General features: G+C 38.2%; 1 protein-coding gene across 3 annotated transcripts in view; it reads right to left on the reverse strand.

Annotated features, from left to right (window-relative positions):
• The window catches only part of LOC128984318 (cyclin-dependent kinase-like 4), a 163,276-nt gene that overhangs the window by 59,244 nt on the left and 76,634 nt on the right, over positions 1-27,398 (reverse strand). For all 3 annotated transcript variants that reach the window (XM_054403638.1, XM_054403628.1, XM_054403632.1), the window contains exon 3: positions 27,020-27,305. In XM_054403638.1, coding sequence (XP_054259613.1) covers positions 27,020-27,305 — 286 coding nt within the window. The remainder of the gene's footprint in view (positions 1-27,019; positions 27,306-27,398) is intronic.

Here is a 27,398-nt window from a genome sequence, read left to right on the forward strand (position 1 = left end):
CAGTAAAAAATGGCAGCCAATTGAATTTCTCAAAAGTTCAATTTAACTTACAGCTTTCCAAGTCTAGAGACCCGCCGTAAATTTTGTAGCGGCTCACCCTAGGAAAACTAAACTCTACACCCCTTTTTGGCGTGTTATGAAGTACTTTTTAAGCCTAATAGCCACTTGCTTACCAAACCCAAAATGGGGTATTTTGGGGGAAACTCAAAAAATTTAAATGATAAGCCCCTCCGAGTGACCCCTCATTTTGAAGGTCCTGGTAAACTAAAATTAACAACGCAAACTAGAGGTTTCTATCTCAATCCAGTAAAAAATGGAAGCTGATTGAAGTCTTTAGAAGTCGGAAATAACTTGCAATTTTATATCCAATAAGCTGCCATATTTTACTGTGTTAAGATAGAGACCTATAGTTTGCGTTGTTACTTTTCTTTTATTATGACCTTCAAAATGAGGGGTCACTCGAAGGGGCTTATAATTTAAAATTTTTGAGGTTTCCCCCAAAATCCCCCATTTTGGGGTTGGGAACTTATGAGAATTTAAATTGGCTGCCATGTTTTAATGAACTGAGATAGAGACCTCTAGTTTACGTTGTTGGTTTTCTTTTACCAGGACCTTCAAAGTGAGGGGTCACTCGATGGGTCTTTGTATTTAAAACTTTTGAGTTTCCCCCAAAATCCCCCATTTTGGGGATGAACGCCAAGCGGCGGTTATGTCCAAATGGTACTTCATAGCATGCCATAATGGTGTGCCGAGTTTAGTTTTTCTAGTATGGGCCGCTAAAAAAATAACGGGGGGTCTCCACACTTTTTACTAACCCTGTATATAGATAATACTATATGCCATCAAGCATCGACATATATTTATTTATCTATAATCCCACTCGGCATATATGAAACGAAATTTGCTCCGCATGTATTTCTTATGGGAGTTGAATTTGGTTTTTCTTTGCCGAGTTCGTTTGACTCTTCTACCCGACCGATTTTCATTATTGAGGTCTCAAATTGAAGGCATGCACGCCAGGTTTTCACATAAAGCATCGGCAAATATTTAACTTCTGTATTACTCGACCAAAACACACAATTTGATTTATTTTCTATTTCTTACTTTAATTTAAGATATACCTTCACCAGTTATAATGGTATAATCTTACTAATATTATAAATGTGAAAGTTTGTGTGTTTGTTTGTTTGTTTGTTTGTTTGTTTGTTTGTTTGTGTGTTTGAAGTTCAATCACGCATAAACCACTGGACGGATTGGGCTGACATTTGGCATGATGATACCTTACATTCCCGATTAATATACAGGCATATTCTTATCTCAAAAATCCTTTCGGGCTCCGCCCCAGTAGCTCTGTAATTCCTCATGTTAACCTTATGAGTATTTCATATTTAAAGGGAATTAAAGAATTTAGTCAGCTGTTTCAACTAAAAAAGTTGGTTCTATGATATGGAAAAGCATTAAAAAGTTATAAGATTTACCAACAGGGTGCAGCACTATATTTTTTTGCATTTATAAAAACAGCTAATTTGAACCATGAACTAAGCAACAACAAAATACTGTGATTCGCAAATGAGAACTGTCAAAGTAGGATTGTTTACAGTTATGTTTATGTTTTTCGTTTCATGAATAATAATTTGTGATATGTTGCGAATTGTTGATAATTTATTTTTCTCCATTGTTTAGGTGAAGGGGTAGAACATTATGACTATGGTAGATGTGTAATACTATAGAATACTGTAAATTTAAAAAAAAGCAAATTTTATCAAACTGTGTCCTCCCTTATTGCAAACGCAAAGCTTGAGTATAACTGCAATAAGCATTTTATACTTATATTCCAACCCCGTACGAAGGACGGGTACTCTGCTAGTACTATATATTTTAGTCTATTTAATCTATTTTACTCTATTTTAGTTTAACAATTGAACCTTCAATGAAATACTGGATTTCATTTAAGCTATTAGTTATTCAAATCGGACGAGTTTCAAGCAAACGCAAGGTGAACAACCAACATAACAATTATTTTTATAAGAATTTTATATTATTAAAAATTATTAGCTCCAGTATTGTTCATGTTTTTCTATATGTTTTACACTCAAAATAATCAGTAAATTATAGGCTTTAATTTTGTAATATTACATGTCATTCATTCATCATTAACATTAATTTCTCTATTGTTTTGTATATTTTCTCCCATCATGTCTGTTAATGCCCCTGATAATATATTATCAGTTATTTAATATGTTTCTCCTTGTTAATATGTTATTTTATCCAATTTTGTTCAATGTTATATAATATCCCATCACCCCACAGAAACATCATCCTATTTTATGTTACAATATAATATTTATGCCATTTCTCTCCATACCTATCCTGTACTTATCAAAAACCAACAATAATTATTTACTTAGAATAATATATAATTGTAAGAAAATTGCAATATAGTAATAAAATCTTAAATATAGTATCACTTTTCAAAATTATCCAAAGAAAATCAAAATTACTGTGGCAAGTGTCATTTATGTGAATTAACTAGCTGTACATCATTTCAACAATGGACATGGACTTCCTGAGCTTCTACCATTGCCTCTCCCCAGATCCTGCCAACTCTTCACATTGTGAACATCATTTTATTGGACATTGTGTTTGATTTAAACTAAATTCATAATCCCAAAGTATAACTTAAATTTTAAATTTCTTATCATCCAAAAGTATTCGGGACAAGTGCCTTGAAGAGTACCAAATTTTAAGAGGACAGACACTCCAAATTTGGTAACCATCATCCATCTTATTTAACTAAGAACAAATTTAATCTTCATTGGACATTTAATCAGCATAGCCTAATAGGCCCAATTGACTTAACTCATCAAGATATACATATTTCAAATTGAACTTTTATTCAAAATTTAATCTTCAAATTCTATTTTATTTCATTAAATTCAGTGAAACCATTTGGAATCTTTCTTTGGACATTAACATTATTATATTAATATCATCACGAACCTTGTATTTCAGAATAATAACTAAATTAAATTATCTACATTTTAAAGAAGCCTAATATATCATTCGAACCGGCACGACCACCCCTCCCTGAGATTAAGAGCTCATAGCCTATTTAAATATTAATTAGTAATTCAGAAGAAACCAACCCAATATAAGCCTAGAATAATATCATCCACTTTGGAAACCCCACCATTTTGAAAATTTACCATTGTTAACTTACCCTGTAGCTAATTCAACCAATAACTTATCTTGTATTTCATTAATAAATTTTATATTGTAACTTACCAAATCTATTTATTCTTAAAATAATTCATAATTATAAGATTAAGACAAAGACTTAGGCTACCTCATTAGACAAAAATAAAACACAAATTAGGAATTATCTTTATTAAGAAAGAAATTACTTTGAGTTCAATGTGGGCTAACTTAATAGCCAAAGGAATTTTGTAGGCCTAAGTTAATGAAAGTCTATAGAAAGCTTTATGGTGCGTAGCAATTTGAGCTATTTATCGTTTTAATCAGTTAAGATCAAGATACTGTATTACTCAATCAATAATCATAAATTTGATGATTTCTCGGATATTATATTTATTTTAGGCTGCAGAGCAGCATGGGTTCTCTAGTTTAGTATTATTTATATTTAATTTTTTTTTAGGTTGAGGAGGGAAATATTTTTACACACACAGGTGGTGTGGGATCCTGAATTTATCAGACTATTCACTAAAAAACCCCCTCCCACTACCCTGTTGGACACATACCTGGAATTGTTTGTCACATTACTTCAAGTCAGGCCAACATGTGACCTAAGCCCTCAGGGCTCTCATTGTTTCTGGAATTTAGATTCCTTATGACCTACACCGCATCCCGGTCAAGGTCGAGCTTCTTGGCGCGAAGAACACCCTGGATGTAAAGGGACACACAGGTCCAATTGTCCTCACCCTCCATCATCATCGGTATGACCGTGTCCACCAACACCCGAAGTTTTTCCGTGGGACTTCGGAACCACAATCACAGGAGAATATTCTGATAGATGAGATTTGTATCGAAGATTCTTATAGCATGTCTTGAACTGGAATGGGACAGCTTCGGAATTAGTGTAACGTTTGGTTATCCAGGATTTCATTTTACTACGAGCTGCATCTTCATTCTGCCTTTTTCTTTATAAGTTCCAAGTCGATGTCACAATTTTCCCGTTGTGTCACCATAAGAACAGGCTCAATCTGTGTTAACTTCATTGGGACTGGAACTTCCCTCTCCACGAGTTCTTTGGATATCTCACCACTGTCTACTGGGTTTCTTGACAAGCTATCAGCGGCTTGATTTAACTCTCCTGGGACGTGATGTATTTCAAAGTAAAAATCGGCCAAAATTAAGGACCATCGCATCAGTTTTGACTTGGTTCCGGATACTTTGTTTAGCCACTGTAGCGATGAATTATCAGTGAATAATTTAAATTTTCTTCCCTCGAGATACCCTCTGAATTTTCTTACTGCCCACACTACCGCTAGAGCCTCCTTTTCAGCTGTACAATAGTTTTTCTCAGAAAGGGAAAGTTTCCTGCCTGCATATTCAATGATATCCTTGCCTCCTTCTATCCGCTCTTGAAAGAGAACAGCCCCAAGACCTACATTACTGGCATCTGTCTGCAAGCATATTTCCCGGTTGGGGTCCAAATATGCTAATCCCGGAGAGTCACAGATGGATCTCTTTATCTCCCTGAATAAAGATTATTAGATTATTATTAGATTTATTTCTCTTCCGTCTCGGTCCATTTAAAAGGTGTATTTTTTATGAAGGTCAGTCAGAGGTGAAACCTTGGATTCAAAATTAGGTACAAAACAACTGTACCAACCGCATAGGCCCAAAAATTGACGTACTTTCCGCTTCGTACCGGGTCTTTCGTACTCGTCAATAGCCTTGTTTTTCTCAGTTTGTCTCTCTAATCCTTTGTCTGTTAACACATGGCCCAGATATTCTACTGAGTTAGACGTAAAGTGACATTTCTTCACTTGACAGCTAAGTCCATGAATTTTCAATCTTTCTAATACTCTAGCCAAATGTTGCAAATGGTCAGAAAATGTTTTGCTGTAAACTAGTATATCATCCAAATAAACTTGACAAAATTCACCAACATAACTCGACAAAACTTTGTCCATCAGACGCAGGGGGATCAGAAGGGGTTTGGTGTGTTTGCTGGGGCATTTTTAAATCCAAAGGGCATAACACGGAATTGATATAGTCCCCTTGGTGTTGAAAAAGCGGCCATAGGCCGAGATGATTCTTCTACCTCTACTTGCCAATAGCCAGAATTCAAATCTAAAGTGCTAAATACTTTGGCCCCACTAACTTGCTTAATCAGATGTCGTAGATCAGGCATTGGGTAAGCATCAGCAATAGTTTTATTGTTGACTTGACGTAAATCCACACAAAGTCTGTAGTCTCCGTTCTTCTTTTTGGGTAATACTATTGGTGAAGCCCATCCTGAAGATGACGGTTCAATTGGCCCTTGATTTTCCATTTCCTTTACTTTTTCTATGACAAACTTCCGTTTGTCGGGGTTAAGAGGGTAAGGTTTCTGTTTGACAGGAGTGCCATCTTTACAAGAGATCTTATGTTTTACCGTAGTCGTGAACCCAATTCTGTCTGTAATTACCTCTGGAAAGATACTGAGTAAATTAATCAAGTATGTTCTTTGATTGAGTTCCAATATTCCCGTTTTCAGGTCATCCAAAACGTTGTTTTCTAATTCTGATCCCAAATCAAAGTGTTTGTTCTCTAACCATCCCAATCTAACTCTATTTTTAATGCCAAAAATATTTCATTTGCTGTATAATCTATCAACACACCGTATTTGACAAGGAAATCATGCCCTAGTAAGATTTCCGGGATTAAATCCTTAATCACTTTTACCGGAACGTGAATAGATTCTTGAGAACATTTGGCTTCAAGAAAAGTAAATCCTTCGATTTTATAATTTATATCTTGTACTGCACCTTTGACAACAGTTACACCGTCTGGACGAACAGGTTTTAACAATTTTGCCACCGTCACACCAATAAACGAATGTGATGCTTGAGTATCAAGGATTGCAGTATAATATTTGTCACCAATCTGTAAACTAATTGCCGGACGGGGATTACCCACACTCTCACTAGAAATTTGACCAATATAGGTTCTTTCTGACTGGTAGTTTTGGGACTTAGAAATTCTTCTAGAACCATTCTCGTCCCTATTAGAACGGTTCTGGTCTAGTTTTCCGGACAACGGGCCTTCACATGCCCAGTTTGCCCACATTGATAACATTTAAAGGAGTTATCAAGGTTCAAAGATCTTGTTTTTGAGGGATAAAAGCTTACCTCTTCGTCTAGCTTTGCTACTATGCTCCTCAGCTCGTCAAATGATTTTGGTTGAGAAACCTTAACGAGAGACCTAATCTTATCATGTAAAAGTTCCACAATATAAGTAACACTCTCGTCAATACTCCCACCGTCATTCATTCTCTTAAACAACTGTAACTTTTGAATAACAAATGCCCCGGCTCTCATGCCACTAGGCTGAACATATGTCAAGAATTTCTTAGTGATTAATGCTTTGACAAACTCTGAATTAAATCTCTGCATAAACTCATGTTTGAATGTGTCCCATTCTAGACTTAGACCCTTAATGTTTTGCCACCAAGTACCTGCCGAACCCCTCAACTGTTGGCTCACAATCTGCAGATATATTTCTGACGGTATACACGTCCGTTTTAACAAAGACTCGCACGTAGTTAGAAACGCTGTGGGACATTCCTCCAACCTCCAATGAAATTCCAGTAGGCTGTCTTTTATAATTTTGGGATCTACAGTAGGCATGAATTGCCTACTGTTTTCCAGAAAACTGTTTACCAGAAAACTAATGGGTTGGGATTCTGGATTATTAAAAATAATTGTCTTTTCCTGTGAGGATATCTGTGTTTCAATAGCTTGCATTTTATTGATAAATTTAGATTCCATGTAAATAATTTTAGTTTCCAATTCATTTAATTTATCAGAGTTACCAACAAAATTTGTTTCTGATTTTGTAATTTGATCAATGGTTACGACAACATCTGACTCCAATGATTCGATTCTTTTGTCTAATTTTGAATAGTTTTGAGAAATTTGTTCCATACATGATGATATATTACTATTAATATCTGCCGACTGTGTGTCAAGTTTCGCAGATTGGATATCTAGTTTCTCCGAAATTTTGGACAGTAAAGTACTCACCGGGTCAGGTTGTGGTATTTGTTCTGCCGGTAAATAGGCCTATGCATTTTAGGGTTTGCATGTGATTTTTGAATTTTTTTTTTCATTCTACTCGAAATTTAACGCTGATTCCGAAAATGACATTCTTTTTCCGCGGAAAACGACCATAACGCGGAAAAACGACCAAAACGACCAAAAACTTTTTTTATCAAAACACGTCATGTGGGTACTCAAATTAACCGGAATATCATGCAGATCACGAATATGCAAGAGTTTTTTGGATCCGACGTCAAATAAGAGATTTTCAAGAAAATCTGCGACGGTATTTTGGATTTTTGCTCCAACTTTTGTCTGTGTTAAAATACCAGCTGATCAGCTGGTCATTGTTTTATTATAATTGTTTATGTTTTAATTGAACAGTTTAATTTTCTGAATGAAATTAATTGTGTCTTGGTCAGTTTTTAAAGTCTAAAATCTTGTCTTTTTTTAATGAACGAAATTTGTGCGGGTTGTGAGTGGAAGTATTTTGACTTTTGGGGTTTCCAGCATAGTGATATAGCTCGTTTTTTTTATCATGGATTAATTAAAGAAGCAATTCAGTGTCCAAAGTGCAAAGACATAGTGCACATTGACAAAAATTTTAGTTTTTATTGCCAGACAAGAGTTTCCTTAAGAAAGCAAAAGAAATCCCCTTGTGGCTGGAAGGGGTCCAGCAGAGTTGGAAGTTTTTTTGCCAAGACACATTTAAAACCATTATAATTTTTCCAATTGATTGTCCACTTTCTATTTTTCGATCCGCCTAGACAACCATTTTTGGTCAGAAACCTAGGAGTCCAACACCACACTGTTGTAGATTGGTACAGTTTTATGAGAGAAGTGTACGTGTACCACGTCTCGAGAATAAGTACTCAGTTGGGTGGCCCGGGTTGCGTGGTAGAAATTGATGAGGCGCTTTTTGGTAAAAGAAAATACAATAGAGGCCGTATCCTGAAAGGGCAGTGGGTTTTAGGAGGCCAGCAGCGGGGATTAAACAAGTGTTTTTTGGTGCCTGTTAAAGATAGAACTGCCCGCACCTTGATCAGGCTAATTCGACGGTGGGTTTTACCCGGAACGACAATAGTCACTGACAGCTGGCGAGCGTATGCTACCCTCTCGCAGTACGACTTCAACCACCTCACGGTCAATCAATCGAGAAACTTTGTTGGCCCGACTACTGGCGCCCACACAAATTCAGTAAAACTTTCCGATGATAAACCACGTTAGATGTCTCGCCCACCCAAAACCCCGAATTCCCACCTGCCCCCTAGTGAGTTGGAGCTATTGCTGGTAGTATCACATTTTTGCGATCTGCTTAATATTCCGATTAATTTGAGTACCCACATGACGTGTTTTGGTAAAAAAAAGTTTTTGGTAGTTTTGGTTGTTTTGGTCGTTTTTCCACGTTATAGTCGTTTTCCGCGGAAAAAGAACGTCATTTTCGGAATCAGCGTTAAATTTCGAGTAGAATGGAAAAGAAATTCAAAAATCGCTTGCAAACCGTAAAATGCATATTAACCGTTCTGCCAACTGGGTATTTCGTCCTACCCGTGGTCGAAACTCGTAGGCGTTGATTCCTGTCTCCTTCTGTTCACCTTCTACCAGGCCTTTCTCTAGCATTTCAGTTGTCAAATCTCCAACTCCTAATTTCTCAATCAAAAGTCCTGTCACGGTCGCCAATTGATATACGTGATTCAATAACTTTGATATCACGGACGATTACTAAATATCAAACATTAAAAAATGACAAAATAAATATTAACAAAAACCATCTTCTTTATTTCATTCAACAAAAAACACACACTCAATTATTATCTGTTGTTGACAAAAACAATTTAAAAAACATATGACTGTTTATTTATAATAATTAGGAAACAGTCTTTTGGCAAACAAATAGGACATATCTATTTGAGCATGACTCGATTTAGTTTTAGCTGGCCAAGCTCAACGCTACGTGCAGCTATTAAAGCCGCAACGTAATCTGCATGCCCAACTAAGATCTCCAAGAACTCTATCTCCTCTCTATGAAGAGATGCCTCAGGCATCTCGGATCTCAAGAGGCTGTCGTTGGCGACGTTCCAGAGGTCCGGGCCCAGTATGGATCCTTGAGCAGCACCAGAAGTTACATCCATCGTCCTGGAGCCTTCTGTAGTGTTATAAATGAGGAGGTGGAACCGGAGAGAGTCCTCTATGATGCCCATGAGGTATGCCGGGACGTGGAAAGTGTTCTCCATAGCGTTCAGTATATCGCACCACCTCGCGGAGTTAAATGCGTTTCGCACATCAAGTGTCACAAGCAGCACATCCCGACGAGAATAGTTGTTATACTCCTCAGCTCTCATTACGGCTCGCTTTACCTCCTCAATAGCGTCGACCGATGACCGTCCCTTCCTGAAGCCGTACTGACGAGGGGACAGATTTCCCGCAGCAACCACAGCAGAATTCAGTCGGGAACGGATCAACGTTTCCAAGACTTTCCCAGTAGTGTCCAACATACAGAGAGGTCTGTAGGAGGATGGTAGGTCTAGGTTTCCTTTTCCCTTCTCCACGAGCACAAGCCTAGCTGTTTTACAGCAAAAGGGAAACTTCCCCTTGGCCAGACAGGCATTGTACGTGCTCAAAAGGATCCAGGAGCCTTGTTGTTCTTCAGGGATAGAACGGCCGCTTCCAACTCCTCAAGACTGAAGGGTACGTACGTCGTCCATCCTTCCGAACTCCCGCAATGGGCGCAGTGGGTGAGTCGGGAAAAGGGACTTAACTATCCTCTCCATAGATTCCCCATTCATAATAGAAGGTGGAGAGCGGTTGCGAAGCTTCTTGGTTACTATCTTGTAGTCCAGGACCCATGGATCGGAATCGACATCGTCCCTTAATTTCTCCCAGCAACTGCGTTTGCTCCGGTTGAAGGCCCGGCGAAGAGACTTCCTAGCGACCTTGTAAGCATCAGACTTAAGACGTCTATATTCAGGTTCTCTGGCCCTGGTAGCAAGACGTCTGGCTCTCAATACTGCCCGACGCAATTCTGCGCGCGTATCACCAATACACAGGTCGCTTATCGCACCGGGATCTCCTGCAAGGCATTGACTCATCTCAGGCCGAGACTATCAGCCTAATCAATAATGTAACTGATGTCTCTGCGTGATCCACGCCAGATGCAACAGGTATTACCAGCTCTCCCCGTAGTATGACTTCGTTGAATTTGGCCACGTCCAGCTTTTTGGTGTTCCACCGAATAGGCACCTGCCGAAACACAGTAGCTTGTCTCTGATGACTATCCAGGACATAAAATATTATGTACTGGTGGTCACTGGCCGTATAATCCTCCAGGATCCTCCAGGCTCGTATCCTCAGCAAGAAGGACTCAGATGCAAGAGTGATGTCTAGGATCGTTCCGCTCATTCCAGGACGCTGGAAAGTTGGCGTGTTGCCTTTGTTGATGACAAAAAGTCCAGCCCTGGCAGCAAAGTCCAGGATGTACTTCCTCCGGGAATTACCCCGGTCAACACCGTGTTCGAGGGCAAGCTGATTGAGAAGCGCGTCAGCCGTCCTGGATCGATCTACATTGCACTGGAGGATCCTCATCTTCGTGGTTGTTCTTTCGCTTGTTGTAGTGCAGCTTTAACAAAGGAAACAGGACTCGACTTTGCAGTCCCTACGAGTGTGACCCACCTCCCCGCATCGAAGGCAGTTCTTGCCTCGTTCGGGCCCTTCGCAGTTTCGGGAGGAATAGCCGAAATCAAGGCATTTAAAACACCTCGTTACTTCCACCCTCCGTCTCAGCCTGCAAATAACCCATCTAACCCTCAAATGCTGGAGTGCCAAAACCTTACTGGCGTTTGCGTCTGCCATTTCGGCGACCGCCATCCGCTGCTGACTCCTGTTTGGTTTGATGAGCCACACCATCAGTCTAGCCGTTTGTCCGGCAAGCTCGGGGACAGCATTTTTAGGGCATCAATGTCGTCATCCTCCGTTGACACACAATCCATATCCCGAACCTCGACGAACGTCTTGGGTTCGAGAGCACGAACGTTGCCTTGGCTTTCCACAGCTGCCTTTAGTTCGGCAGCATAGGCGGCTTTATCTTTAGACTTACCCAGTTCGAGGAGGACGTCCCCGTCCCGGATTTGTCTAATCGACCATACAACTGTATCGGTTTTTTCTGGCTTAGCTTTGGCCTTGATAACACCCAAGACTTCGGCGAATGATCTTCTCTCCGAAGGCTTGGCCGAGATTGCCTCCGTCCTGGACTTTTTGGGCTGCGACATTTTAGAAGCGAGTGCCGAGCCAGGCACAGCTTGGACCACGCCGGTCGACTGCACCCTCACTGCCTCATATGTCTTGGAGCCGACTTCCGCCCGCCTCAATTACCTGTTCTCCTTTTGCGTAAGGCACTTTTCCCACATAGTACCAGATGGTGGCGACTGACCCCTTTCGGGAGCTCCCCTCAATGGGTGTCGCATGTTGCTGTGGGTATCGAGGCTTCGCTGGAGCGGCAACTACGTCAGAGAAGAATCTAGAAGTCTGGGTCACCTTGACTTTAACTTTAGGCTTTGCTGTCTGAACAACCTCTTCTCTTTTTGGAGGGCCTTCTGATGTAGGCCTCCTGCGTTTCTTGGAAGGTCGCGCATTGTCGTCAGGCAGGGACACCACCTTCTCGGTGAACCTTTCCATGGCCGCCTTACTCACCACCTGGCAGGCGAAGACAAAACCAAGGTCGTACTCGAGCTTAGCCATACCATTTTTAACTACTTGGTTAACTCCTCTCTGCGTCTTGAAGGTTTCAAGCATTGCCTTAATGATCTGCTCTATGTTTCGGAGCCGGTTTTCAATGCTATTTTCTGCGTCAAGATATTCCTGACGCAACAGTACCATTCCCGAAACTTCCAATTCTAACGATGCTGTTAGGGATTCCTCCAGCATCCCTTCACCAGACTTCATTCTCCACTTGTCAAGGGAGATCCCAAAGGCAGGTCTCTTGTGCACCTTAAAGTTGCAGGTGGTGGGGACGTCCCCACGCCTTTTGCTATTGGCGATCTTTAGACCCTGGAGCTTCGCCCAAAAGGGTCCCGCTCCACATCCGACCTCTTTTCTTGCTCATCCGAGCTGCTTATCAAAGATGTGTTCAGGGTATTTTTGAGAATTACCGTTGATTAAATTTTAAGCCATTGATTAAATTTTAAGTCATTTATTAAATTTTAAGCCATTGATTAAATTTTGGGAATTGCCATTGATTAAATTCTAGGATTTCCAAGATTTCCAAGAATTGGTATGAGGTGGTATGAGGTATGAATTCTAGGAATTGCTATTAATTATATTTTAGGATTTCCAGGAATCGGTATGTCTGCTTAAGACAAACTGCTGATAAACTGCTTTGGGCTATGTTTGACTAATCTTTAACCTACCTTTGATGAGACTTTGACTAACCTTATTTTTTTTTAACTCAGGACAGTTCCCCATTAACAGTGTATTTTGTAGCCTACTTAGGCCCCCATATTTCCTATTTCGTGTTACACATAATTGTATTTTGTTTAAACTGTATTTTTAACTGTGTATTAATTCCCTGAAAAGTGATAGCTCCCATTCAACGTGAACTTCATGTGCGGCTTCCGTGAACGCGTGTGAACATTATTTACAATAACATTTTCTTGAGCTCATATAAACTAACCCGTCGTTTCGACATCAAGAAAAGTGTTTAAATTGGACATTCTCTTCTCTTCCCATCACCCGTCTGGACATTGGACCTCCATCGTCTTCCCCAACAGCTCATCCAGTTCATGGCGTGGGTATCGGCCATGTTGTCGTCATCTAGGCTTCCCTTCTCCACAACTAATGGTTAGTGAATCTATCATAAAACCATTTCAAATAATGTCTTAAAATAATTCATCGTATCTCAATTGCTAAGACACCAAGTGCTCCAATTTTCCATAAATATTTTACAATTTAATTAATTTTTTATACAGTCCACTCACAAATTTCGAAGTGCCTTTTTAATTATAAATTTACCACAAAACAGGAAGGTTTAATGTTTTGAAAATTAAAGCAGTAGTAGACCTATATTTTTCCTGGGATGCCTGAAAAGAAGAAATGAAATTTGTCCCAAAAATCAGTTAGAGCTAGGGCAACGATCCATTCTCGAGTTTCAGAGACTTCTGAGGAATGCCAGGCCATGCTTTTACCTGATTCAATCAGGCATGCCTCACATAGAGCCTCAGAGACATCTGATGAACGCAACCTTCTAGTAGTAGCCAACACAAGTAGAACTGCGTCACACAGAGCTGCTGAAACACCTGAAGAGCACCAGGCTATAAATTTCTAGATTAACAACAACAGTCATACAATATAATTTATATTATATGACTGTTGTTGTTAATCTAGAAAGACATTTTCAGAAAACACTAAAGGGCCCATGCTGTTCTGCAGCATTAAAATAAATATAATATCCTAGAAATAATCAAATTTATGATTTCTGATTGAGTATTGCAGTATCTTGAGCTTAACTGATTCAAACGATCAATATAATATAATATAATAGCACTCATCACGGTTCCAAACTTAAACATATAAAACCCAATTAAAGCTCGGTCTAACTGTTTTTGAGCGGAGCGAGCGAAGCTCTTATACGTCAACTCTTATGCATTTCGTAATACGCAAACTCCTCCTAGACGGCTGAATCAATCGTTTTCAAATTTTGCATGGTGATAAAGACCATATCGGTGAGTGCCAACATCTATATGGCGTTAAAAAAGTCTCTCAGGAATCCGCCCCACTGGGTCTCAAAGTTTCAATGTAATCCTTATGGAAGCAGTATTTGACACATAAACAAAGACATATGATCAGCTGTTGACTTTTGAATGCAGTAGATAAAGAAATAGCTGATAGCATTATTCCACAGATATTAAAACAGAAACGGTATGGAACATAAATATAATCAAATGACGACACTAGCTTGAGGTACGTGAACGTGACGTATAAAGTGGTAAAGGAATTAGTAAAGGTAAGCAGTCTGGAGTGTGGAAACTGTTTATGACGATTAGATTAAGGTATCTGCATTCCTAAAATTCTATGGGAAGGGAAGAAAACAGGTCCACGACGTAGGAAGTGGTGAAGGAAGTAGTCAATGCGAGCAGTCTGGAGTGTGGGAACAGTTTATGACGATTAGATTAAGGTATCTGCATTCCTAAAATTCTATGGGAAGGGAAGAAAACAGGTCCACGACGTAGGAAGTGGTGAAGGAAGTAGTCAATGCGAGCAGTCTGGAGTGTAAGAACTGTTTATGACGATTAGATTAAGGTATCTGCAATCCTAAAATGCTATTGGAAGGGAAGGAAACAGGTCCGCGACGTAGGAAGTGGTGAAGGAAGTAGTAAAGGCGAGCTGTTCGGGTTGTGGGATCTGTTTGTGACCATTTTAAGGTATTTGCAATCCTATGATGCTATGGGAAGGGAGGGAAACAGGTCCGTGACGTAGGAAGCAGTGATGGAAGTAGTAAAGGCAAGCAGTCCGGACTGTGGGAACTGTTTTTGACGATTAGATTAAGGTATCTTCAATCCTAAAATGCTATGGGAAGGGAGGAAAACAGGTCCGCGACGTAGGAAGTGGTGAAGGAAGTAGTCAAGGCGAGCTGTCCGGAGTGTGGGAACTGTTTATGACGATTAGATTAAGGTATCTGCAATCCTAAAATGATACGGAAAGGGAGGGAAACAGGTCCACGATGTAGGAAGTGGCGAAGGAAGTAGTAAAGGCGAGTTGTTCGGAGTGTGGGATCTGTTTATGACGATTAGATTTAGGTATCTACAATCTTAAAATGCTATGGGAAGAGAGGGAAACAGATCCGCGACGTAGGAAGAGGTGAAAGAAGTAGTAAGGTGAGCAGTGTGGAGTGTGGGAAATGGAAACCGCTTTTAGCAGTTTTAATGTATCTGCAAAGCTGAAATGCTATGAGAAGGGATGGAAGCATGCCCACGACATAGGGAATGGTGAAAGAAGTAGTAAAGGCTAGCAGTACGGAGTGTGGGAATGTTTGCGGCAATTAGATTAACGTATCTAAAATAATAAAATGCTATGGAAAGTGATGAATACAGGTCCACGACGTAGGAAGTGGCTTAGGAAGTAGTAAAGTATGAGCATCAGCATATTGTGAGATCCGTCTGTGGCAGTTAGATTAACGTATCTTCAATACTAAAATGCTATGAGAAGGGAAGGAAACAGGTCTATGACGTAGTAAAAGGCGAAGGAAGTAGTACGGCTAGCAGTGCAGAGTGTGGGAACTGTCTTTGGCAATTACATTAATGTATCTGCAATCCTAAAATGCTATGCGAAGAGAGGGAAACAGGTCCACGACGTAGGGTGTGGTGAAGGAAGTAGTAAAGGTGAGCAGTGTTGAGTTTGGGAATGGATTAATGTATCAATGTATGGCCTCTGCAATGCTAAAATGCTAGGGGAAGAGACTGTAGACTGTATGTTAAAATGATTACGAAGCACAAATCGATACATATTTTCGATACACGCAATCGTTTACAATCGAAATTTACAACTGAGTTGACAACAGCTGATTTTTACTCCATAGAGGCTAAATACGATTTTTACTCCCTAAATATTAAAAATGCTACTTTGGACCCGCAACGCATGCATTAAAAACTACTGTTTTTACTGCAGTATGACAAAAACAATATAATATGAACCCTTGAAGGCTCCGCTCAATTTTGTGGATGCCTCTGCGAACGCCACTTAGTAAAACTAAAGGCAGGTTGTATTCCAATTACTGGAATCAAAAGTATTCGAGAGCAGATTACCTTAAGTTTAGATTTTTAACATAGGTTAGTTAATAAATAAACAATTTAAACCAATGTTGTGTTTTTAAAATTGATTTTCGATTCCTAAGGCTATCTATTTTTATAATGATACAGTTGGTCGTTGGAAAGCTAACTCCCTGTAGATTTGCAAATAGTATGAATGTTTTTTTAAGGATTTCTAGTGAACATTTTAAAAACAACATGTTTTTCATAAAAAAAATACATTGAAAACGAAGTCACGCCGTTAATGAGTATTTTCAAGAAATATATAATAGTTATTTGTAGGAAATGTTATTCTCTTGCAGAATATCACCTTCCGTTTTTTGAGCCTCAAAGTTTTTTTAACTCTGTCTTTATTACGTTTTTTAATGTTTAACTGTCTCAGGACTTTTTGGCCACCATACATATCAAAAATGAAATTCATCCATATGGTTGTTAAGTGCAATTTTTGTGCACAATTTTTAATTTAATTTTAATCTAACTCTAGCGTAAAGTTGGAGTGCGCATATGGTTATCATATTACCTAAAATCCATAGAGACACTACATTTTACAGTTTCTATTTATAGTCTATTAGGTAAAATAATTAATAGACAAATTTAATCAATATTATTTATACATTTTTCTCAGAACTGTCAACATCTATAACAAGTTTCATAAGTAAAGAAGTGGACATTACATACATATCTTTTGTATCGGCATTTCTTTATGTTTGCTTGGTAACGTCATCTGATGAACCAACAGTTCTAGTTGAAGCCTACTAATCGACATTTTCTCAATCTTATAGATTTGACAATTCGGGCAGAAATAATCCTGCATGGATCCATATGTAATTGTTGTAAAGACTACCCTGCTATTGTGAGAATTTTGCGTATAGTTTTACCATACCTTATAAGGTATGTTCTGAAATTTTGTACATTTTAACATACGAAAATCATTGTTATCAAGAAAGTGTCTGACATTCAATTATCTCTAGCTCAAAACATTGCCAGAAGTAGTTGTTCGTGTGATTGGGGCGTTTATCGCTCAACTTCATTTTCTACAAATATCAGGAAGTTTTTAAGAGTACATTCTAGAAATGTCTTTAATATACTCTTTTGCGAATTATAGGTATTTTCTTGTAAAACGAAATCGCAAAAAAACTGCTCAAATCATATCAAATCAAAATTTCTTTTATTTCGTATAAAATAATCATATTTTAAAGTTTTTACAAAATATCATATTACAATAGAAGTATAACTGAATACCTTAAAATATACGAAATTAATCCCACATAGGAGAACCCGTACGTGGGAGTGAGTCGTTTTATATTGTAATAAAAAAGAATAAAAAACTTTGATCATAGTTAAAAACAAAACAAAAAATTCTAATTACTGGCATGATTACAAAGCGCTAGCGGAATTTTGGCAAATCACATTGGAACACAGATATGATATCAGGTTTACTCGTTGACCTATATGGGAGATTCGCTAATATGGGAAAACTGTGTATTTTATAGTCTTTTTAGAATGTAGATCCAATTTTAAGACTCTTGGCATTTTCTCTCTAAACTTACTCGTTTATGAGCTACATGACACAGAATGTATACCGCAAATAATTTTTTCTTAGTTGTAACAAACACCCTTTAACCCCCCTAAAAGAGTAGCTCTAGAGAAGAAATACCGAGAGTAAAAACGTTTTTAAATTGCATTTACTTTCTAAATAAATTATAATAATTATGAATAGAAATAGTTTTTAAAAATCCCACGTTTTTAAAACGCACTAAAAGTAGAAAATAATGTATAAATATGTGGTGAGAATAAATAATAATTGTAAGATTTAAAACGAAAAACGTGGGGTGCATGATAATTTACAATTAACTTCACCTTTAGTGAAAAGAACCTCATTTAAATAGGATAAATACTTTAAATAAAAGTCTAGAGGTTTCCACTAAATATTATTGTTTAATTTATCATACTTTTACAAGTAATTAACAATTAATTGTTTAGAGCAAATAAAAATGAACCACTTTGGTTGAAAAGCCTAAAAGAATGTCTCTTTGTTTATTTTCCTTTTCCTAGCAACCAAAATTCAATAAACTATTTAAAACATCTGTCAGCTGATAAATCTGTCAGCTCACTACAGGAGCCCCCTACGAAGACTGGAAGTCCATGGAGTTTTGGAGGGTTCCAAAAAGTCCCAAAAAAAAAAAACAAATAACAAAAAAAATAATAATAACAGCAAGGACAAAGGCGATTTCCATCAAACTGAAATTGGATTCTTGAATGTCACTTTTCTTCCAGACTTTGTCGTATATGACTTTTGAAAATCCACATCCTTTGAAGTTTCAGATACAGTTGAGGGCTTAACTTCATCATTCTGAAGGACATAGGCCGGTTTAACTCTGTCAAGACTAACTTTAACAATAGAACCATTCACTTTTATTGTGATAGTTTTACTGTTTTTCTTGATCACTGGATGAGGTCCGGTGTATGGATGTTGTAAAGATTTTCTCACAGCATCTACTCTCAGAAAAACGTGCGAACATGTGTCCAAATCACGAAAGATGAAGCTTCGGTTAATGCCGTGTCTCTTGATATTTGTTGGTTTTAATGATGAAATCTTGAGTCGTAATCGAGACACAAAATTAGTCGGATCCTCTAAGGGTGCTAGCTGTGTTGTTGGCATAAAATACTCGCCAGGGAGGCGTAAAACCTCTCCAAAAACCATTTCAGCAGACGATGTGTTCAGATCCACACGGAAAGCATTTCTTATTCCAAGAAGCACTGTGGGTAAGGATTCGACCCACGTGGAGGCGGAGTGGCACATGATGGCTGCCTTGAGTTGTCTGTGGAAACGTTCCACCATGCCATTTGCGCACGGGTGGTAACTTGTTGTCCTTAATCTTGAAAATCCACACAATTTTCCCAACTCAGCAAAGAGTGCAGATTCAAATTGTTTACCCTGGTCTGTTGTTATTCGCAAGGGAACACCATACCTTGATATCCAACAATTGAAAAGAGCTGACGAGACTTCTTCGGCAGAGATACCTTGCAAGGGGTGTGCTTCCGGCCATCTGGTGAACCTATCTACTACTGTAAGACAGTAACGAAGATTTCCAACTTGGGGTAATGGGCCGATGATATCCACATGAATATGTTCAAATCTACAATTTGGCAAAGGGAAATCGTTGATAGGTGTTTGAACATGACGAGTAATTTTTGAACGTTGACACTCTCGACAGGACAAGGTCCTCTCTTTACAATCACGATTTATTGAAGGCCAAACATATCTTGAAGACACATTTGATCATTTTTGAACATTTTATTCATGGATTTTATCCCAGGGTGACTTAAGTTATGGATTGAATTAAACGCTTCTCTGCGTAAACATTTGGGGATATACAATCGTTCTCTACCCTACCGTTCTTTGTATCGCAGTAGACGAAAACATCAGAGCCAGGAACTGGAACTGGTTGAAGACAAAGTGAAGTACTGTTTTCGAGAATAGACTTAAGTTCCTCATCATTAGATTGAGAATCTGCCAAGAGATGCAGATCAATTTTACTAGTCTTGTTGGCAGAAATAGATTATATCCTAGAAAAACTGTCTGCTACTATGTTTGAAGCACCAGAAACATGTTGAATGTCAGTCGTGAACTGTGAGATAAATGAAAGATAGTTTGTTTGAACAGGAGGTAGTTTGTCCTTCTTTTGTTGAAAAACGAAAGTGATGGGCTTGTGATCAGTATAGACAGTACAGGAGTTAGCTTCTAATATATGTCTGAAATGTTTAACAGACGAATAGATGGCAAACAATTCCCTATAATAAGCGGGCCAACTGGCTTGCTTAGGTGTTAGTTTTTGGGAAAAGAAGGACAGAGGTTCCCATATTCCATTTTGATTCAATTGTTGTAGTACTGATCCTACTGCAGTATTCGATGCATCACAAAAAAGTGCTAATTTACCATTAGCGTTGGGATGACAAAGTAATGTAGCTTCGGCTAAATGATCCTTACATTTACTGAATTTTTCAGTCAATACATCGGTCCAAGGGACTTTCTGATTCCCTTTTAATGACGAAAGGACAGTGTGGAGAGGGGCTTGAAATTCTGCAGCGTGAGGAATAAACCTGCGGTAAAAGTTCAACATTCCCAAAAATCGCCTAAGACCTTTGGCAGTTTGTGGCAAAGGATAATTCTGAAGGGCGTCAATGCGATCAGGCACAGGCCTGGTTCCGTCAGCGGTGACTTGATATCCCAAAAATACTACCGAGTCAGTATTAAATACAGATTTCTTCACATTTATAAGGACGCCATATTTGACTAACCTCTTGAACAGAATACGGAGGTGTTCTTCGTGCTCGACAGGATCTTTGGAGAAAACAAGGATATCGTCAATGTAGGGGAAACAAAAACTTAGTCCATCTACGACTTCATCAATAAACCTTTGAAAAGTTTGACCAGCATTCCTCAAACCGAAAGACATGAACGGGAACTCAAAGAGACCGAATGGGGTCGTTATTGCAGTCTTAGGCACGTCTTCTTTATTAACCGGGATTTGGGTATATGCCTTTACAAGATCTATCACAGTGAAAACTTTACTACCGTGTAAACAATTTGAGAAATCATGGATATGTCGAACAGGGTAAGAATCTGGAATAGTGCGGGCATTCAATGCTCGGTAATCGCCACATGGTCGCCACTCATCATTCTTTTTAGGTACCATATGAAGTGGTGATGACCATGGGCTTTTGGAACGACACGCAGTTCCATTTGCTACCATGGATTCAAACTCTAATTTGGCAATTTTATATTTATCTGGAGCTAACCTTCTTGGTCTTGATGAGACTGGTGGGCCAGGAGTCGTATTTATGTAATGCACTGTGTTATGAGGAATAAATCTTGGTACTCCTAAAGGTTTTGTGATTTCTGGAAATTCCAATAACAGTGGATAGTTTGATGGGTCGGAAGTAATTAATTTAATACTATATTGCTGAGTATTCATGAACTGACATTTACTTTTTAATTGTGTAATGTTGACAATTAAGAAACCGATACTACAATCAGGTAATAAAGAATAGTGAGCTAGGAAGTCAGAATCAATGATTGGAGTGAACTTTAGCTATTATGAAATTCCAGACTAGAGTTCTTTGTAGACCAATATTTAAGTTGAGACATAAACTACCATAAGTGGGTATTTCAGAGTTATTTGCAGCTCTGAGTTCTATCCCGGATGGTATTAAGGGTCTTTTGACTAAATTTAGTGGTATACAACTTACGTCTGAACCTGTGTCTATCAGAAACTTATAGCCTGAATTGTTATCAATTACTTGTAACCTGTTGCTGTGGTTGCTGTCAACTCCGGGTGATTCATGAGTTTGGCGTCTAGGCACATGACGACTAGTCGACACCGCATCTAGTTGCCTAGTTCGTTTTTTGTAGAAGGATAAGTGCAAGGAGTCACGCATTTGGTGGCTCGTGATCCATAACGTTTATGATACCAGCAGTAGATGTCATTGTGGGGTGAGGTACTATGCTGTTTACGGGGCTGGCTCTGACTTTGCGATCTGAACTTACTATTTTATATGTCATCAAGTCATCTGAAAGACAGTTGACTTTCTCCTCCAGCATTGAGTTTCTCCAAAATTGCCTCAAAACCTCCTCCTTGATTGAGATTGTTGTGACTATGTGGGTTCTGAGAAAAGGTATTTGTTGGCTTACCTCGGTTTGACAAAATAGCGTCACAGCTCATTGCAGGTGAACTCAAAGGTTGAACCTCCTGAATCTTGTCCGCTGTAACGGCCAATGATTCGGTACTGACCCCAGCGCCTAACTGGGTTTGCAGGATGCCTTGAATATGCGCAGGAAGTCGCTGCATCCAGATGATCCTCAGCAAGTCATCTTGAACGCTGCTGCCAGCTAACGATTACAGTCTTCTGAGAAACTGTGATGGCGTATCTGTACAGAGTTCTTCTTCTACGAGTAACTGTTTAATTCTCTTATGTTCCGAGACTGCAGAAGCAGTCATCTCATCTAAGTGTGTAACAACGTGTGTGAAACGAAGGTTCTCATCAAAAATGTGCCATAAAGAGAAAATCGCCTCAATCTGTATGAACCGAAGTCCTGGTTTCTCACGCCAAAAATGGGGAAATTTTAATTGTGGAAATTGAATTGAAGTTATGTTTTCAGACGGTCTTGGATTTACTGAATCGTTTCGTTCTTGAGTTTTCTGACTCATTGGATTAACCAAAAGATCTTCTTCTGAATCATGATTTTGTCTTGAATGTTCAGAGTCAACTCCAAATACATCATTAAGTTGTTTTCTGAGATTTTGGTTTTGCTCTTCCATCAGTTTTAGTCTTGCCAATACTTCTTCATTGACTTCCATTATGTATTCTTGATGTGTTCAAATCGGGGTCACCAATTTTAGTGAAAAGAACCTCATTTAAATAGAATAAATACTTTAAATAAAAATCTAGAGGTTTCCACTAAATATTATTGTTTAATTTATCATACTTTTACAAGTAATTAACAATTAATTGTTTAGAGCAAATAAAAATGAACCACTTTGGTTGAAAAGCCTAAAAGAATGTCTCTTTGTTTATTTTCCTTTTCCTAGCAACCAAAATTCAATAAACTATTTAAAACATCTGTCAGCTGATAAATCTGTCAGCTCACTACACACCTATTGAACTAGTCTATTATCTATTGCATGCGCCTCACGTTTTTCGGGGACCGCGCCGAAGTTGGACAACGACACACGCGGACAACGATAAAGTTGGACAGATTAAGTTTTCAGGATTGTCGTTTGCGTGCAAAGTTACACTTGGACACTTTTGAATGTGTCCAGTTTCGTCGTGTCATGCAATGCCAACACTGGACAACTTAAAAACGTGTCCAGGTTCGTCGTTTGTGTGCAACGTTACACTGGGACACTTGTTCAATATGTCCTGTTTCGTCGTGACGTCGTGTCGTGAAACGCCACCCCTGGACAACTTAAAAATGTGTCCAGGTTCGTCGTTTGCGTGCAACGTTAAACTCGGACACATTTGAATGTGTCCAGGTTCATCGTTGTCTTCTTTTATCGTTGTCTGATTAAGGCGGTGTCTGTTTTTGTCGTAGTCCGCGTTTAACGTTGTCCAGCTTCGACATCGTCCGTACAAATCTTTATATATATTTTAAACTAACTTCCTGTTGAGCTAGAGACTTGAAACATCTCACAAATAAAATTATAAATAAAAAATACTTTTTAACAATTCCACAATTTTAAATCGCACTAAAAAGTAGGAAAAAAAATTATAAATATGTGGAGAGAATAAATACTTGTAAGATTTAGAACGAAAAACGGGGACGATGTCCTTTTTTTGATTTACAAGTATTTATTCTCTCCACATATTTATAATTTTTTTCCCTACAGTCACCCGACAAAGGTCTGATATATGTATATATGTCTGTACTGTTTATAGTACAGAAAGCTGCTAATTGCTGCATATTTATACTTTGTCGTACGGTTTATTCTTTGTCGTACGGTTTATACTTTGGCGCACATCAGGATTCCAACGAAACAACACAAAGCAGCGTGGTTCTATTATGCACGTATCCGTGTACGCTTGGAAATAGGTTGGCAACACTTAAAGATAATAATACTATGAGCATCTGATTGACTATTATAACTACGATTTAACCTGTCATTTGGTGTTTATAGTTTCGGTATTTCTGAACTTTCTGGACTTTTCTTTTAAACGTTTTTAAAACATTCCTACGATCTTAATAAAAAAGAAAATAACTTTAAAGCATTTTTTATGCGCGGAAACCACTTCAAATTACAAAAACATACGGAACTATATTCTCAAGTCGCGGAGCACATTTCTTGCCGAGGAAAAATAGCGGAGTGATCCGGACCGGGTACTACTAGGGCACCTATTTGTGTTGCCAGCTGAACCTAAAAACGTGTTGTATAGTGTTTGAAAGACTAATTATTTATATGCTTTATACTATTACACAAATAACTATTTCCTACTTTTTAGTGCGATTTAAAATCGTGGCATTTAAAAAGTATTTTTATTTATAATTTTATTTGTGAGAAGTTTCAAGTCTCTAGCTCAACAGGAAGTTAGTTTAAAATCGATATAAAAATTGGTAAGAAGGGAGCTAATAAAAACAAGCCCATTGGGCGTAGCGCCATGCCTGCGGCTATTAACACTGAGATTTTGCCGGGGAAACCTATACTAAAAAATAGTGATTCTTGTGCAAAAACCCAGAGATTGTTTGGACCACATTCAATCCTTGGTCAACATGGCGCTGTTCCAGATTTGAAAACAATTGCGAAAAGGGTCAAATTATTTAGGATAACAGCTTAAACCTTAAAAATAATCGGTGGGTTGCCGCAAATTCTTTGTACACCAGCAAAATAAAGTTGAAAGAGTGCGAGTCACAGTAACTCGAGTTTTCAAGTGACTAAAAGGGAATGTCAAGTCGGACAAGGACGTCATTTGCAGGATTTTATTTTCAAGAAAAGGAAAAATGACTTTGTTAAGCTAAAATGTCAAAAGATAAGCTGTGTTTTGAAGTGCTATTTATATCTATAGGGTGAACATGATTGAGTTTCTACTATTTCTAAATTGGGGCGCTTTCATTGCCTCAACCTGTATAAGGTCTCCCATAAGAAAAATCAAAGTTGGTGACCATATTGGAAAATGGTGGCTAAAATTATTTGTTTACTTGACCAAAATTTTTTAAATAAATAAAAAATATCTAAGGCAGTTAAAGTTTAACATTTTTAGCGAATTTCCCATACAGGGAATAAGCTATTACCGTAGGTCTCATGGAAAGACCTAACCCCGGGACTCATTTACTTTTTCTTTTTGAGGTCCCCAGAGGCCAAAACACTAATCCGTTCAAATTCATATACAGGGTGAGTTTTAATTGTCCCCCCCCAACTTGTTTCTAAATTTGTTCAAATATCAATCCCAGACCACTTCTAAACATTGTTGGGTAGTAAGTAATTCATTTTGACAAGGTGGTCATTTCCGGCCGCCATCTTGGATTCGCCATATTGGATGCAAAATATTTTTTTCAAATGTAAAGGTGGGGTTGTGACCCATTATTTCAAACTAGATTTTTACCCTAATTACAATGCCACAAACCGTTTTCAAAAATCTTGATCCATTCGAAAGTTGTGAGGGCTTTTTATAATTTTATTTTTTGGCCCATTTTAACATAGTGCATTTAAAGACTAAGACCATAATCTCAAAATAGTGCTAGATAAAGATAAGTATACGCCACCAGTCATTGTCGACCTATTTTCACTGGCTTATGATGGATGTAATTTCTGTGGCCGCCATCTTGGATCCGCCATTTTGAAACGTGATAAATTATTTTAAATATGAAGGGGATGTTGTGACCCGTCATTTTGAATTACTTTTTTTAGCTGAACTCAATTCCACGATCCGTTTTACATTTTCGTATTTGGATTTTGAAATACAGTTTATTCTATGACAGTATTGACATTTTTAACAAACAAATTGCAACTTCATAAAGAAAACTTGATAACAAAAAATGAATTGTGGCATTGAGTTAAGCTTGAAAAAGTAATTCGAAATGATGGGTCACAACACCCCCTTGGTATTTTAAACAATGTATCACATTACAAAATGGCGGATCCAAGATGGCAGCCGAAAAGAATACATCCGTCATAACCAAGTGGAAACAGGTCGACAACGACTGGTGGTGTATACTTATCATTATCTAGCACTATTTTGAAATTATGTTCTTAGTTTGTAAATGCACAATGTTAAAATGGGCTAAAAATAAAGTTTTAAAAAGCCCTCATAACTTTAGCATGGATCAAGGTTTTTAAAAACGGTTTGTGGCATTGTAATCAGGGTAAAAATCTAGTTCTAAATAATGGGTCACAACCCCACCTTTACAATAGAAAAAAACTATTTTGCATCCGATATGGCGAATCAAAGATGGCGGCCGGAAATGACCACCTTGTGAAAATTAATACTTACTACCCAACAATGTTTGGAAGTGGTCTGGGATTGATATGTGAAAAAAATAAGAAAAAAGTTGGGGGGGGGGGTGACAATTAAAACTCAATCTGTGTATATATATATTTGTGTGTGTCCGTTAGCGCGATAACTTGAGCAAAAATGATCCGATTTTGAGGAATTTTTTTACAAATGTGTAAACCTACGTTTATTCGAACGAGTTCACGAAACAGCATAATCGAACCATGGGAACAGGGGTTTAGGGGGGGGGATTATGGGGTAAAAATGGGGTTTTCCCATTTTTTACTCTAACAACAAAAGATTTTGCAATTTCTTTCCAAACCATTTTGTAGAGCTTAAAATAAGAAATAATTTAGTATATTGAAGTGCTGTTGTATCCCTAACGGTACAAAATTGTATCCCCACAGAGAAAATTTAAAAAAGTGTAATTTAAAATTCCCATGTTATTCTTATTGAGAAAATGAAATTTGTTTTAGTTTACTTGTTCATGGATATGTGTTGATACAATTTGGCAAATTTATTTATTTCATCCTATACTATTAACCTATGGTCAAAAACACGTTTTACGTTCCCCGTAGCAGCAAACCTAAGCACTCGTTTAATCTAATGTTATTTAAATTGGGAATAAATATGTCTTATTTATATCAATATTTTAGTAAAGATTTAATCAGATAAGTTGAAATTCGCTTAGTCTGCAGATTTGCTGCGGCGGGGGTATTTTTATATCTCGTATACCTTTTGAATAAAACAGCTGGCACACTTATATCAACCACCCTGTATAGTGAAAACTATTTCACTATATAACCCTATTTCATTCTTTTTTCTACAGTGCACCTACAGTTTGTTTGTAGAGTTTTACAAATTGTTATATTGATCAAAGTCTCAAATGAATCCAGAGACAGCAGCTACTTGGCCTACTATTGTATTAGATCTGATCTATATCTAGCAGATGGTTAACATTAATGTACCTACTCATGAGCCTGGCAAAGCCGAAGTCGCAGAGTTTGACGACGCCCTGCGCCGTCAGCAGGATGTTCTCTGGCTTTACGTCGCGGTGGATGCAGTTGTGCTGGTGGCAGTAGGCGACGCCCTGCAGGGTCTGCCAGGTGATGCTACGGACCATAGTCTCCGGACAGCCATGAGGGTATCGCTCCAGCTCATGCAGCACTGTGTGCTCACAGAACTCGAACACTAGATGTAGCTTGCGTTTGCGACGAAACACCTCCAGTAGATTCACTAGGTTGGGGTGTTTCAGGCTCTATATGCAGAACAAGAGAGGAAGAATAAGGTATTAATGTAGGTTTATCATAGATTAAACCTACTTTTATTAGTTTACCATTCAATTAGGTCT

Source organism: Macrosteles quadrilineatus, unplaced genomic scaffold (genome assembly GCF_028750875.1).
Source record: "Macrosteles quadrilineatus isolate MER2022 unplaced genomic scaffold, UCM_ALF_1.0 Scaffold_1__1_contigs__length_201487025, whole genome shotgun sequence".
In the NCBI taxonomy this organism is placed as follows: Eukaryota; Metazoa; Arthropoda; class Insecta; order Hemiptera; family Cicadellidae; genus Macrosteles; species Macrosteles quadrilineatus.